The following is a 14,384-nucleotide window of genomic DNA, read 5'->3' on the forward strand; positions in this document are numbered from 1 at the left end:
TTTGCATACAGAAGAAATAGATCTACTGATGATGCTATTTCCATCGTTGTCCACACTGTACTGAGTCATTTAGAACGACAGGGAACCTACGCAAGGCTGTTGTTTGTGGACTACAGTTCTGCCTTCAATACAATTTTGCCAGACAGGTTATTTCTTAAAATGATCAATTTGGGTATACATCAGAAGATCTGTCTGTGGGTAAGGAATTTCCTGACTGACAGGCCGCAGACAGTGAGAATGGGACCTTACTATTCTTCTACTCTAGTATTAGGCACAGGAGCTCCTCAGGGATGTGTGCTAAGTCCCTTTCTCTATTCCCTGTACACATCTGATTGTACCCCACTGTATAAGTCCAACACAATCATCAAATTTGCAGATGATACAACAGTGGTGGGGCTCATTAGTGAGAACGATGAGACTGCTTACAGGAAAGAAGTACAGGGGTTAATTCAATGGTGTAAAGAAAACAATCTTATGCTTAACACCAAAAAAACCAAAGAACTCATAGTTGATTTTAGGAGAAAGAAAAGTGTATTTTTACCATTGCACATAAATGGCGAGGAGGTGGAGAGGGTTGGTAGTTTTAAATACCTGGGCATTTATATCTCTGAGGACCTCTCATGGACTGCAAATATTAACATGGTTGTGAGGAAGGTGCAGGGGAGGTTGTATTTCCTGAGAATGCTCAGGGGACTGAATCTATCTCAGCACCTACTCCTGTCCTATTATCACAGTACCATCGAGAGTGTCTTAACCTATAGTATATTATCGTGGTATGGAAGCAGCTCTGAAACGGATAAAAAAGCTTTATTGAGAATAACAAAAATTGCCCAGAATGTTATAGGGCTCCAGCTACCAACCCTGGATGAGATCTTCACGTCTCGCACTTTGAAGAAGTCACACAATATCCTGAGAGATCCCACCCATCCTGCTCACAACTTCTTTGAACTGTTGCCTTCGGGCAGAAGATATAGGACAATGAAAACACGAACCACACGCCTTCTGAATAGTTTCTATCCAAGAGCTCTGATTGCACTAAATAATGATCTCAGGGCCAGTTGTAAGAAATAGCAAGCAGGGAGTAGGAAGGAATGAGATAGGGTTTAGGTCATGTTATGCTTTTAATAGGTCATGTTATATTCTGGATTATGTATGTTTTATAGATTATGTCTGAATGGGATGAGAGTGTTGGAGGTACGTGCAAATGTGTATGTGAAGCCGGTCTTTGGGTGGGTGTTTGATTTTCGTTGTTGTGTATACTGTGTATATACGGACAATGACAAATAAATTTCTATTCTATTCTAAATCCCAAATCTCCTTCAGAGAGTCAGTCACCACCAGCCCAGACCCCTTCCATAATAATAAAATAAATAATATTTTTTTATTTATACCCTGCCCTTCCCAGTTCAGAAAACTGGGCTCAGGGCTGCTAACAACAAATTTAAAGCACTTACTTGATGCTACAAAAAACCAGCACAAAATACAGTATAAAACGTGAACAACAATAAAATCAAAAATCAATGCATATGTGAAATCAGTAATTCCTTCCCTCTCTGCACCACTCACAAACCAATGACATTTGTAATTTTAATCCTCATTCGCCACTTTGGAGAAATCCTTTCAGAGCTCTTCCACTCTCTTTTTGTATTCACCACCCTGAATAATTTGGGGTTAGCTGCAAACATGGGGATCTCAGGGCTCATCTCAAACTCAGGTCTCTCTCCAGCTGTTTTTGGACTGCAACTCCCATCATCCCTCGTTTGCTGGACCAGTGGCCAGGGATGATGGGAATTGTAGTCCAAAAAACAGCTAGAGACCCAAGTTTGGGAAACCCTGCTTTAAATCATTTCCGAACAGGAAGAGCACAGCTCCCAATACAGATCTTTGGAAGACTCTACTTCTTGCATTCCTCCATTGTGAGAACTGTCCATTTCCACCCTCCACAGCTGGCACTTCCTCCCAAAATTAACATACTCAAAGCGCTGGTAAAGAGGAAAACACTTTGCAGGGAAGGTATGACCCCATTCATTCCATGCTTTTTTCTAGTATATATAAACCAGCAAACCTGATTTCTTTCTGCAAAAGCCTTACAGAGAGGCTGTAGAGTCCCACAGATAACGGTTTCACATGTGTGCCTAAATGTGTAGGGCAGGGGCAGGCAACCTCATGTCTTCCAAGAGTTTTTGGATGATGCGAATTTTGGAGGATCCCCATGTTGGTTACCGCTGACTTTTTTTAAAGACAATTTTTAATCATTTCTTTAAACAAATACAAAAACTGATGACTTATGGCTTTACCTGGGTTCAAGCCTGCATCTACCCCAAACTCACCAAGTGGCAATGCATTAAAGACAAGGTCACACAGCCACAGTTCCCCATCTGCAAGAATATAAATATGCCCGGAAGTGTGGCTTGAGTGAGTGGCATGAGGAGGCTTGAAAAATGGAGCTGCTGAAGCATTTCTGCAGAAGCAAAAAGGTGCAGAAATTAAACACCCACTACCTTGCCAATGCTGGAGCAGGCACTCCCCGTGCCCGCAAAGGAGGCTTTCCGCGAACTACCGGAACGTCTGCGTTTTCTGAGCCACCATTCAAATAAGTTAATTCCTGCAATTGTGCCTGTCTGATTTCATCATTGTAGTCCTAGACAGGAAAGAAAAAATATGGTATTCAGTCATGTCTGCAGATACTTATACCACATACCTAAGACATTTTATATTTGTTCCTGCTACAAATTTTCCATGCACAGTCTTAAAGACAGGGGCACAGAATTGGCACAGACTTACTTCTACTGAGCTGATTTAATGGGAAAGTTTAAAATACATTCCTCGTAGGATACAAGAAGTCACTTAAATTATTTTATCTCTGGCCTTATTAAACTGATGCCAAGATTGAGACGCACTTTCTTCTCTTGAATCTTGGTCAGGGAGCTGAGGCAAGTGTCAGGAACATAAGACATGTATTGATGAATCAAATCAAAGTCTATGCAGCACAACATGGTATTTTCCATATGCCTTTGAGAATTCATAGGCAAGGCATGACAGAGACAGGTTTCTCCTTTTTTGCTTCTATCAATGGCTTCTCCAATTACTTGTCATTGCCGATTGCCATTGATGGAATCGTTAATTTCAATACCCCTACACACAAACACCCCCTAAGAAAAGAAAACCCTTGTATGAAGAAAAGCACAGTTATGCCAACAGAATCTGGAACCCTCATGAATCTATGGGTTTGACATAATGTCTATGCATCAACGGATTTACAAACTAAACATGCACATATGCAGACCAAGTTAAAAGAAGTCCCAAACTGTAGCACAAATCTACCCAAAAGAAAATATAATATGGTAGTAGTTGTGTTTAGCATAAGGTTTATTATTATTATTATTATTATTATTATTATTATTACTATTTCTAGATGGATAACCTGCCTGAATTCCTTACTTATATTCAGCCTCTGAACTGTCAGTGGTTTGACTTAAAAATACCCAATACTCAAAAGATTCCCAGCCGGGAGCTCTAAGTCATAAATAAGATTCTGGCAGTAAACTTCCCTACTCTCCACAGAGTTCCCTTTTCAAAGAGTATTACAAAATCCAAAACAAAGTTATTTCATAGTTCACAGGACTCCTCTCAACCGTATGGAGGACTTCAAAGCAATGAGCACTCCTCCATGTTCAAAGAGGACACACTCTTCCTTGCCCAGGACACACACAAAAAGATAAGCGAGCTAATGTTAGCACTTCAGAGTTCAATTTCTATTCCAGGGGATTCTATAATTGAGTTAGATAGCGCTGTGTGAAGGAGTAACAGGGATGACAGAGTCCAATATAGCTCCTTTCATCTTACTCCAAACCTTGCTCTGTGTGGGTTTCCTTTCCCACTGAAGAGATTTATTCAAAATGCTAGTAATCCTGGCAGAATTTAGGGTTTTAAACAGTTCATTAACCAAACAACTGGAACAGACTGGATTTTTCTCCCTTCTTCTTAAAACAAATGTCTTCAAAGACTATTGGGTGAAGCTGAGAGAGAAGGCAATGCAGAGATCTAAAATAATCTCCCTAGTTTCCTATGTATGGCTGCATACACATTGTTTACTGTGCATTTTTAAGTAAAAAATGAGCAAACACAGGTCTGTGTGAAGCTCCTCTTTACTTGCTACCAAACGGAATATCTGAACTGCAGCTGAAGGCTCTACACAGATAACTACCAGAAATTCTGGTGATGGGTTCGTGACCTAACACAAATCTCCTATGAACAACTTCATCAGTGCATCCTAGTCTAATAATAATTTAAAAAACAAAACAAAAGCATTTTCACACCTTCAATACAGTATTCACTGAATGCGTTGGGGGAGGAATTACAATTGTGCCAAGCCCATCATAAGCTCTTAGCTATGTTCACCAGGTGTTAAAGTGGCTTGAAGTAGACACTCATATATCACAAACACAAACCACAGCAACACACTAATTGCATTAATACAACACCAAGTACTGAAGCACAGCTATTGCTTGCCAAAAAATACTGATGCACACATGTTGGCTATTAATAAGCATTGCCCAATAGTACCTAGGAGTATGAATTTTAAAGGGGGACAAAGCTCTTAAGGATGCCACATAACAAATACCCAATGAGCAAAATTTCTGTGAATTTTCTTTCAGTAGAGGCTTGGGGCTACAGCTAGTCCATGTTTGGTAGCAGGTTTGCTCAGGTTCATTAAAAAAGTTCTAGTCTGCTTTCCCAAACCACCATTTTCATGTGATTTTAGTATTTTGTTGAGAACAGCCCAGAGTGGCTGGGGAAACCCAGCCAGATGGGTGGGGTATAAGTAATAAAATTATTTATCATCATCAAGGCAGCTTACAGGAATTTCCTAATGAAAAACTGGTTAACCTATCAATCATTTCAAAATCAGAAAGACAAACTCTAGTGAAACATAAATCCTATTCCAATGAAGTGGGTAGCTCCAACAAGACTGTAAGCCTGGCAGGAAACACTACTAAGTAGCAGATAAATTTCTTATCTGGAAGCTGACGCATTGATGCTAAAGTCCTGGTGCGAGCTTTTTATGAGCAGGAAATTCCACCCAATGTGGGTAGACATTATTAACCAAAATCCACGGAACCCCCACTAGTATGTTCCATCACTGAACAGACAGGGACATAGATGGAGCACTGTGACATGTGGATGCTAAGTCCCCAAAAACTGCAGTGGGATGAGGCACATTGTCTACTGAAAACAGTAGAACGTGCAGAAATTTCAAGGGATGCTTTTGATTCCGCACAGGGCAGTATCTTCTGCTCTTTGTCTTCCATGGTGGAGAAAACAGCTCTAATATGTTTCTAGCCATGAGCAGATGGTGCACAACACACATGCCTGAATTCTTCCTGGTGACAGCTTAGGGCTTTGTGGGTTTGGTGGGGAAAACATTGTTATGCTATTGCAATGGAAGGAAATCACATCTCTACCAGGAGTGTCTAGCGGAAATACGACGTCTAAGATGTTCACCAAAGTTTTGGCCAAGGGAGTGCTTCAAATTGAAATTTACATTCCAACCAGAAAATTTTATGGGGTGGGTGGGGAAGGGAAAATTCAGGAAAGCTAAGGTGATTCTTCATGTGCAGTAAATATTGACATAAAAGAGGTTCCAATATGTACTAACGGGGATGAGGAACTTCTTGATTTCTTCCAGCGCATGCCCCATTCTGGCATATGCTTCTGCGGGTGGGGCAAACACTTCAATTAACACATGCAGATCATCGTTTAGGTGGAAGTATTTTGCTTCGCCGCTTTTTCTCAACTCTTCTTCCTGGGAAGACAGAAAAGTTACATATAAACTCATCGTATGGGGGAAAGAAAGCAAAAAGAGAGCAAACCTTTCATTAATGGTTTCCATTTTCAAGACAGTTCATTTTTTATTTCTTGTAAACGTACAACCGAAACGAGGCTGGAAATAAATTTACAGTACGGATTGGCACCTTATGGTTTAATCAAAGGATTGTTCCTGGGCCTGTTAATGATCTGTTTTATTCAAGACAAAGGGAAAGGCACATGTGAAAAACTATTTTCTAAAACATTTGAGACCTCTTGTCAGTACAGACTATACTAAGCTACATGGTCCAGTGGTCTGACTTGGTATAAGGCAGTTTATTTTGTTCTTAACAAGACTAGCAAGTGTGGAAATTCCATTTTGTCCTAACACAACAACTATCAGAAGAGGCATTTCAGCACTACAGTTTATCTACCGTATTAATTGTTGTATGACTCTTCTAATTCAGTTCTGCATTGACTGTTTGAAGTCTGTCTATCACCGTACACGGTCACACATTATACATTACAGTGCATGCATCTGCATGACTGATGCAACCAAACACACATGTCTTACCCTAAATATGTACATCTAGTAGGAACCACAGTCAAGACACTCTAATCCACAATATGTGAAGCAAGGAGCTTCAGCTAATCTTTCAGATCAAGTCCAATGTGGTGAGTCTACAATGACTTTCGACCAACATGCAGCAGACATTAGAAAATAAATATCGAGCAACCTCCTTGATCTCTAAAGCAAAACAACAGGCCCCAAACAAGCGGAATCCTGCATTTATTTGCTCAAGCTGGCCAATGAAAATCATTAATGAGTATACATTGAGCTACTGTATCTATTACATCAACTGTGGGTTTCCCTACCTCCAAGCAGTTTTCTTGGAAAATACCGTATTTTTGTTCTATAAGACTCACTTTTTCCCTCCTAAAAAGTAAGGGGAAATGTGTGTGCGTCTTATGGAGTGAATGCAGGCTGCGCAGCTATCCCAGAAGCCAGAACAGCAAGAGGGATTGCTGCTTTCACTGCGCAGCGATCCCTCTTGCTGTTCTGGCTTCTGAGATTCAGAATATTTTTTTTCGTTTTCCTCCTCCAAAAACTAGGTGCGTCTTGTGGTCTGGTGCGTCTTATAGAGTGAAAAATACGGTAACTATTTGACAAGGTGGAAGGCTTTGGTTAAATGCAAGGACAATGGGTCAGCATAAGGATTCCCTTGTTTGGGAACTATCTTAACTGCTTACAATCCAGCTCAATGAGAAAAAACAACAACACCATTAGACTAACTTCAGCCTTGCCAACCTGGTACCCTCCCAATGTTCTGGACTGCAATGCCAATCAGCCACAGTCAGCACAGTTGCACTGGCTACAGCTGATGGCAGTTGTAGCACAAGCTTCTGGAGGAGCAAGGGGTTAGCGAAAGCCAACTTAAATTATGTGCATATGTGAGTTACTGGATTTTTCTAAAGCTGTATTGTTTGTTTTCCCCCATATCAATGCAAGCTGCCTTATGAAGGCTTCCTCTGGTCTAAATCAATGATGGATAAGTTGTGGCCCTCAAGATGCTGTTGGCCTTCCAACTCCCACCAGTCCCAGCCAGCATGGCAAATAATCAGAGGTGATGGAAGATGTAGTTCACCTCCATCTGGAGGGATATAGCTTATTAGCCATCCCAGCTCTGAAACGTAGGGGGTGGTACATAAAACAAAACAAGCAGAACAAATGGAATCAATACACTCCAGAAGCAACCAAGGATTAGGGTTTAGACCAGCGGTTCTCAACCTGTAGGTCCCCAGATGTTGTTGGACTACAACTCCCATCATCCTTGAGCTCTGGCCTTGCTAGCTAGGGGTGATGGGAGTTGCAGTTCAACATCTGGGGACCCACAGCTTGTTTGACCAAACTGCGGGAGGCAGTGGAAGACAGAAGTGCCTGGCGTGCTTTGGTCCATGGGGTCACGAAGAGTCGGACACGACTAAACGACTAAACAACAACAACAATTTAGCACTGTAAGGGAAAGTTTTAAATAACTCAACCCAATCTATACTTTTTATATATATATACTCTACTTTTAACACCAGTAATTCTGTTTTTCTTGAAACCAGAAATGGAAGTTAAATTTCTCTTCTGCCCTGCTGCCCAATAAAGTTGCCAACCAGCCAAGCGTCTTACTCTTCTGGCAGTTCAACTAGAATGAAATACAGGCTTTACCACCCAAGACAAGATTGCAACACGCTTCACCCATGACCTGTCAGCTTGTATCTTGGCTCTGCTGCTAACCTGCCAGACTCCACCTGCTGATCCACCAGGTTCTGCCCTCTGCTTGATCCACAAGGAATGGAGCTTTTAAAACCAGAAGCTGGCAGCTCTGGGGAACTCTTTTTCCTATTTTTCTCCTGGGCTGCCGATGACTCCCCACCCAGCAGCTTTCATTCTGCTCCAACTTTTTTCTTCCAGTTTCCCTTTTGCCAAGTACCTTACTTCCGCTCTGCTTCATCTTTCTTGCCTCTGTTGCTTGGCAACGGAGATGCACAGATGCTTTGTAGATGCCCCTGAGCCTCAGAATCCATATTGGTTAAGCAAAAGGTGAACCATGGAGAACTGAAAGGGTGGTGGCGGCAAGATTAAGTCTGTTAGGGTCCTATGTCCCTGTCTGTTCCACACTTTTATGCAGGAAGGGATGGGAGGCAAAATAGTCAACCTCAGAACCAGGGGGAAAATGCTCCTGTGGACCTAGAAATCACCATCAGATAACTATAGTTAGATGGGCTGGTCCATCTTTTTACAATCAAGTGTCTTACCTTGTTGCACCCATCCGTCAGAACAGCATTTCCCAAACTTGGGTCTCCAGCTGTTTTGGGACTACAACTCTCATCATCCCTAGCTAGCAAGACCAGGGGTCAGGGATGATGGGAATTGTAGTCCAAAAGCAGCTGGAGACCAAAGTTTGGGAAACACTGGCTCAGAACAAGGTAGAGCCAGTGTGGTGTAGTGGTTGAGAGCGGTAGTCTTGTAATCTGGGGAACCAGGTTCACGTCTCCGCTCCTCCACATGCAGCTGCTGGGTGACCTTGGGCCAGTCACACTTCTTTGAAGTCTCTCAGCCCCACTCAACTCACAGAGTGCTTGTTGTGGGGGAAGAAGGGAAAGGAGAATGTTAGCCGCTTTGAGACTCCTGAAGGGGAGTGAAAGGCGGGATATCAAATCCAAACTCTTCTTCTTCTTCTAAAGCAACAATAGTGTTTATTTCTTTACTGGGAACGGCGTAACATACTGCCTGTAGATTTTTCCTTTCAACACTAACAAAAATGGATGTAGATTTTAAGAAATAAAACTGAGAGAAGTGGGAAAGGGGTCTTGAACACTCTTCCAGAGTAGGGTCAAGGCTGGCAGCCCCATGCATAAAACCATGTACAACTCCAGACATACTAAGCAGAGCATATTTCACTATGCGCTGTGGCTCTCCAACTTACAAAGAAATGGCATGTTTGTCTGTGCCATGTTAAGGCATCAAAACAGTATCCCTTGTTCTATTTAGCAAGTGTTAAAAATACTCTTGAGCTGGCTTCTCTCACTTTGAATAGGTCCACAAATAGAAGTTTTGACTGACTGACTTTTAAAAAGCTCTTGTGTTTGCTCTCGGTGTGTCGTAATTATGAGTTACTTAGAAATGACAATCAGCACCAGCTTATTGCCACTAATCTTTTTGTTGTAAAATTTAGAGCATTCAGGCTGCCTAAATTGGATGGAAAAGCAAAGCAATCTGATTAGTTGATTAGCAAATTCAGAGCAGGGGGAATTAACACGCCATAATTAGCTGTCTGAAACTTGTCAAAGCTGGTAATAAAAGGAACAGCAAAACATATATAAATGAAAGCCTCCCTCAATATTACCCTCTTTTTTTGGCTGCTCCCCACTCCTGTTTATAGAATAAAGTTGCAAATTCTTCAGGCTCAATATTTGTATTCAACAGTTTTAGCAGCAGGTTGTCTTGCTCGTATATAATGACGTACGCTTTTGAAAGATGAAGATAATTCTTTGTTTATGAGTAATTTAGGGACGTCCGGAGGCAGAAGGGGTAAGGCCAGCAAGCAGAAATTTAAAATTGAGAAATCTAAGGCAGCTATCACAAAATCCTTCTTAACGGTGAGATCTGTTAGACTCTAATAATCTCCCTTGGGAAGCTGTACAAGCTCCGATCTCCTGAATAATTTAAGACTAAACAAAGCAGTGGAAAAAGATAAGTCTAGTGAATGATCCTGCATGTCCCAATATTATCTGAAAGCAGCACTCAGAATTCAAAACAAAACTGCACATTAAAAAGATAATAAAGTCTTGGTAATGTGCATCGGGCCAAGTAAATTGAAAAAAGTGATTTTGTTTGTTTTTTGCAAAGACACTTGGCTTATTCATATGAAGGATAAGCGTAACAATCGCTGAAAAGCATTGTATTTGAAATGTCCAGCCAATGAAGTGGGATTTAGACATACAGTTCTATAATTGTGGCAAACCAGTAATAGATACAAGAGAGAACTTTCCAAGCATTGCTCTACTCGGGAGTTTCAATCGATCCAACGGGGAGCTCTTCCAGGAGTAGTAGGACTTAACACAATCGAGAGCTTAAGACACTCTCACACTCTAATAATCATAATGGCAATTCACTATACTTCTGATATATACTTCTGCGAGAACAGAACCTCTACAACTTGAATCAGAGATATCCAACAATTTGTGAAGTGCAGAATTCAAGCACATAGTAGGGACACTAACGAGGCGGATCTCAGAAGGCATTGAACAATTATTCAAATTAAGCAAACTTGTATAAATGGGGCATAATTTCACTCCTGGTTGTAGACTGCAAGCCTGATAAGCCACTCGTAAGATCCCTTTTGGCTGAAGGGTGGGGTGTAAATGCTTTCATCACACCTGAGAGCGTCTTAGGACAATCACAAGAAATCAAGAATGCCCATTTTATGGTACAAAATGACAGTGGGTGGGTGAGGTTGAGATTGATAGATTCCTAAGGAACGGAGTGGATGATATAGCAACATAGGAAGCTGCCTTATACAGAGTCAGACCACTGATCCATTCAGCTAGCAGCTCCCCAAGGTTTTAGGCAGAGGACAGTCCCACTTCTACTTTGGAGATGCTGGGGACTGAACCTGGGACCACATGCATATGGAAATGTTGCTCTATTATGAAGCTTCTCCTACTAACACTTTCTGCTATGGAATAGTAATAGTGTTTTCACATCCGCTGGACATCTGTATTTTGCTACAAGCTCTAGCTCTGGATTTCTTGAACTGTGCAGGGGGGCTGGACTAGAATGGCCTCCGTGGACCCTCCAACTCTTCTCCCCAATACTCCACGGAATAAACTTACTGGCCTCCTCACTCCTGGATCCAGGAAGGAGTAACGTGCCTCATTCTGAAAATAACAGCCTTACATTTCCTCTCTCCCAACCCCCCTCACCCCTTGGCAAGGCTCGCTAATGCAACGTGTTTGATGCGGCATCGCTGCAACGCAACTGTCTCCACCCTTCGCAAGTGGCGGACCTCAAAGTGGAGTAGACAGGAAAGCATGCAGCACAGTGACATCACATCACCTACTTCATTGCTAGATGTGATCAGGTAAAGAGGGCGGCTGCTGGTTTCAGAGGCCACCATGAGCCTGCCATTATACTCCAGCGATACAGCTGCCTGAATCCATAAAGAAGGTATTGCCACAGGGGATTTCCTCTGAAGTGAGGAATATATACCATAGACGGAGGACCAGCATGTAGGCAGAACTCAAGAGAAGGGGTTATAATATACACCTTGATTTGTGTTTGCTTTGAATCTCCCCAGACTATACTAGAAACAGTGAGGAAAGGCACACACAGCAGTACAGTGCACACTAATGATCTTCAGCTAGCAATTTTACCTTTGCCTTGTCCCTCATGGATCCTTTTCCCAATATTGACATTTTTGTCAATGTCTCTTCTTGCAAGCGCTTCAGAGAATTGCCACGTGGGCCCAAAAGTTTCCCCACAAAGTTGAACTGAAAGACAAAACAAGCAACAAGAAAAAAAAAGGCAATAAAAAAACTACCCACAGTGCTGAGGAGCTGTAAGAGTGACTTAAGATTCATGCCAGGTATGAAAAATGTTGCTGAAAACAGCATTTGGCTGTTTCTGCAAAATAAAGAAGGGTATTGGGTTGTAAATTTTAGAGCCACTGGAAAAAGAGAAAAGGGGAGGGGGGGGTACAAGACACAGAAAACAAAGCTACCATCATTTCTGTGGTTATTCCACGCTGAGCAGTAACTGTGTTAAAAAGTTTTGGGAGAGGAGAAGGCTGCATAAGAGTACAGTTGACACAGGCAAGAAGAAGAAAAATGCAGGAACGTAAAAGCAGCAGCATCCATACAAGACCACAGCCCCCAATCCAGACAGCATTAATCAATTCACACCCCTTTGCTTCGTGGATTCCTATGGAAGTTGGACAGACATAGTCTTGGGATCATGAGAATTGGGATCATGAGAACTGGTGAGCTGGAACGTGCAGGGCTGCTGATACAGCTCACAGGTGGGCTTTGCTTTCGCAAGGTGCCTCCAGCTGATGTGGGAAAGTTCCATGAGCTCCCTTCTACTTGTGGTTAAGGTTCCAAACCATGATGTTCTTCTCCAGCTGTGTGAACCCGGCTTCCTTCCAGCTTTGAACTTTGGCAAACGTACGAAGCAGTGAACTTAAAACTGGCTCAGCAGCAGTCAGCCTTGCTCCTACGCTCATTCTTTAAGTGTGAAACCAACACTGCGGCTATCAAGTGCATCTGCATTTATTTGGCAAAAGCAACGTGTGTGTTTCTTTTCTTACATTTTTAAATTAAGAAAGGAAAAAAAAAAAAAAATAAGCACGTTTGTGAAGCTTCTCTAGGGACCGGAAGGAGCTGTGGGAGGAATGGGCTGTGGGCACCACAGCGTGAACCAAGAAATACCTTTCACAGAAGGCTCTTCCTCCTTCCAAGGGAAGCTTGCAGAACAGTTTTTAAGAGTTCACATTGGGGCTGAAGTACCTGTGTTTACGGGACGCGGGTGGCGCTGTGGGTTAAAGCCTCAGCGCCTAGGGCTTGCCGATCAAAAGGTCGGCGGTTCGAATCCCCGCTGCGGGGTGCGCTCCCGTTGTTCGGTCCCAGCGCCTGCCAACCTAGCAGTTCGAAAGCACTCTCGGGTGCAAGTAGATAAATAGGGACCGCTTACTAGCGGGAAGGTAAACAGCGTTTCCGTGTGCGGCTCTGGCTCGCCAGAGCAGCGATGTCACGCTGGCCACGTGACCTGGAAGTGTCTTCGGACAGCGCTGGCCCCTGGCCTCTTTGAGTGAGATGGGCGCACAACCCTAGAGTCTGTCAAGACTGGCCCGTACAGGCAGGGGTACCTTTACCTTTTACCTGTGTTTACAGCAGCCCCAAACAGCCTCGATTACCCTCGAACTAGTGCGCTAAGTTTAAGGAGATTGGAATTGAATGGAAGCTGTGGCACTCGTTCCAACCCATTCTGCCACATGACATTTCCCCACTAAATCGATGCACACATGCTCACTGTGAACTGCAGCAGTGCTAAGCGTAATTCAAAAATGCCCAACTCAGGGTGGGTCCATGTGTGCATGCTCAAAACACAAAAGCATGAAACTTTGGAGGTTGGTGCCATCACTATAAGGAAGCAATCTTAACCACAGCCCTCCCTGCTTCCAACTACTTAATCTTGTCCTTCCCTTAAGCTTGTTAAAGGTTAGCACATAACTTGACCACTAAGGGGACCAGGGTAACTTTTGTGTTAGTCCCTCACTCCTTTGTCACTGGCAAGGAATCCAGCCCTGAAACTTCTTAACAACTGATACAGGATTAGTACTGGCCTCTTCAAATTGTTCCCCACATCCAAGCAGCTTCTGGAAGCGCTCCATCAGGTTTAAAAGATTAGGCGATATCTTGCAATGAAGCTACTCTGCCGTTTTGTACACCAAGCCTTTAAGAGTGACTGATTGAGTTCAACTCCTTTCAATATCTGAGTAGATTGGAAGAGGAAAAGCCTCTGTGGATAATAGAAGTCAGTAAAGAGATCTCTGCAGATACTGTACACTTAATCCCTGGAGGCTTCCTAGAGGAAGCGGGCTCAAAAAGGCTAGCACCGACAGAGCTCTGCCCTCTTAACACATCAGGCCAATTTAGGCATGCAAAATTAAGGGGAAACGTCCATTAACTGCAGACACACAGGCAATGGTTGGTAGCAACATTAACTGGTAGCCAAATTACCGTGGAAAGAACATTATTAAAATGGGAGGTCATCACTGCCAAGACAAGTACAGTGGTGCCTCGCAAGACGAAAAGAATCCGTTCCATGAGTCTCTTCGTCTAGCGGTTTTTTCGTCTTGCGAAGCAACCCCATTAGCGGATTAGCGCTATTAGCGGTTTAGCGGCTATTAAAGGCTTAAGGGATTAGCGGATTAGCTGCTAAAAGGCTATTAGCAGCTTAGTGCCTTAGAAAAAGGGGGTGGGGAGCAGGAAAAAAGGCGCAGGAACTCGCAAGACATTTTCAT

General features: G+C 42.8%; 1 protein-coding gene across 3 annotated transcripts in view; it reads right to left on the bottom strand.

Moving 5' to 3' along the window:
* KHDRBS3 (KH RNA binding domain containing, signal transduction associated 3) overlaps positions 1 to 14,384 on the bottom strand; it is a 120,315-nt gene that overhangs the window by 42,925 nt on the left and 63,006 nt on the right. For all 3 annotated transcript variants that reach the window (XR_014513758.1, XR_014513759.1, XM_083450662.1), the window contains exons 3-5: positions 11,737 to 11,853; positions 5,660 to 5,806; positions 2,502 to 2,641 (exon numbers count right to left, since the gene is read on the bottom strand). Coding sequence is in view for 1 of the 3 variants with exons in the window: in XM_083450662.1 (XP_083306788.1) it covers positions 2,502 to 2,641; positions 5,660 to 5,806; positions 11,737 to 11,853 (404 nt within the window). In the remaining 2 variants the exon portion in view is untranslated. The remainder of the gene's footprint in view (positions 1 to 2,501; positions 2,642 to 5,659; positions 5,807 to 11,736; positions 11,854 to 14,384) is intronic.

This window comes from Podarcis tiliguerta (assembly GCF_965153285.1).
Source record: "Podarcis tiliguerta genome assembly, chromosome: 7".
Lineage (NCBI taxonomy): Eukaryota > Metazoa > Chordata > Lepidosauria > Squamata > Lacertidae > Podarcis > Podarcis tiliguerta.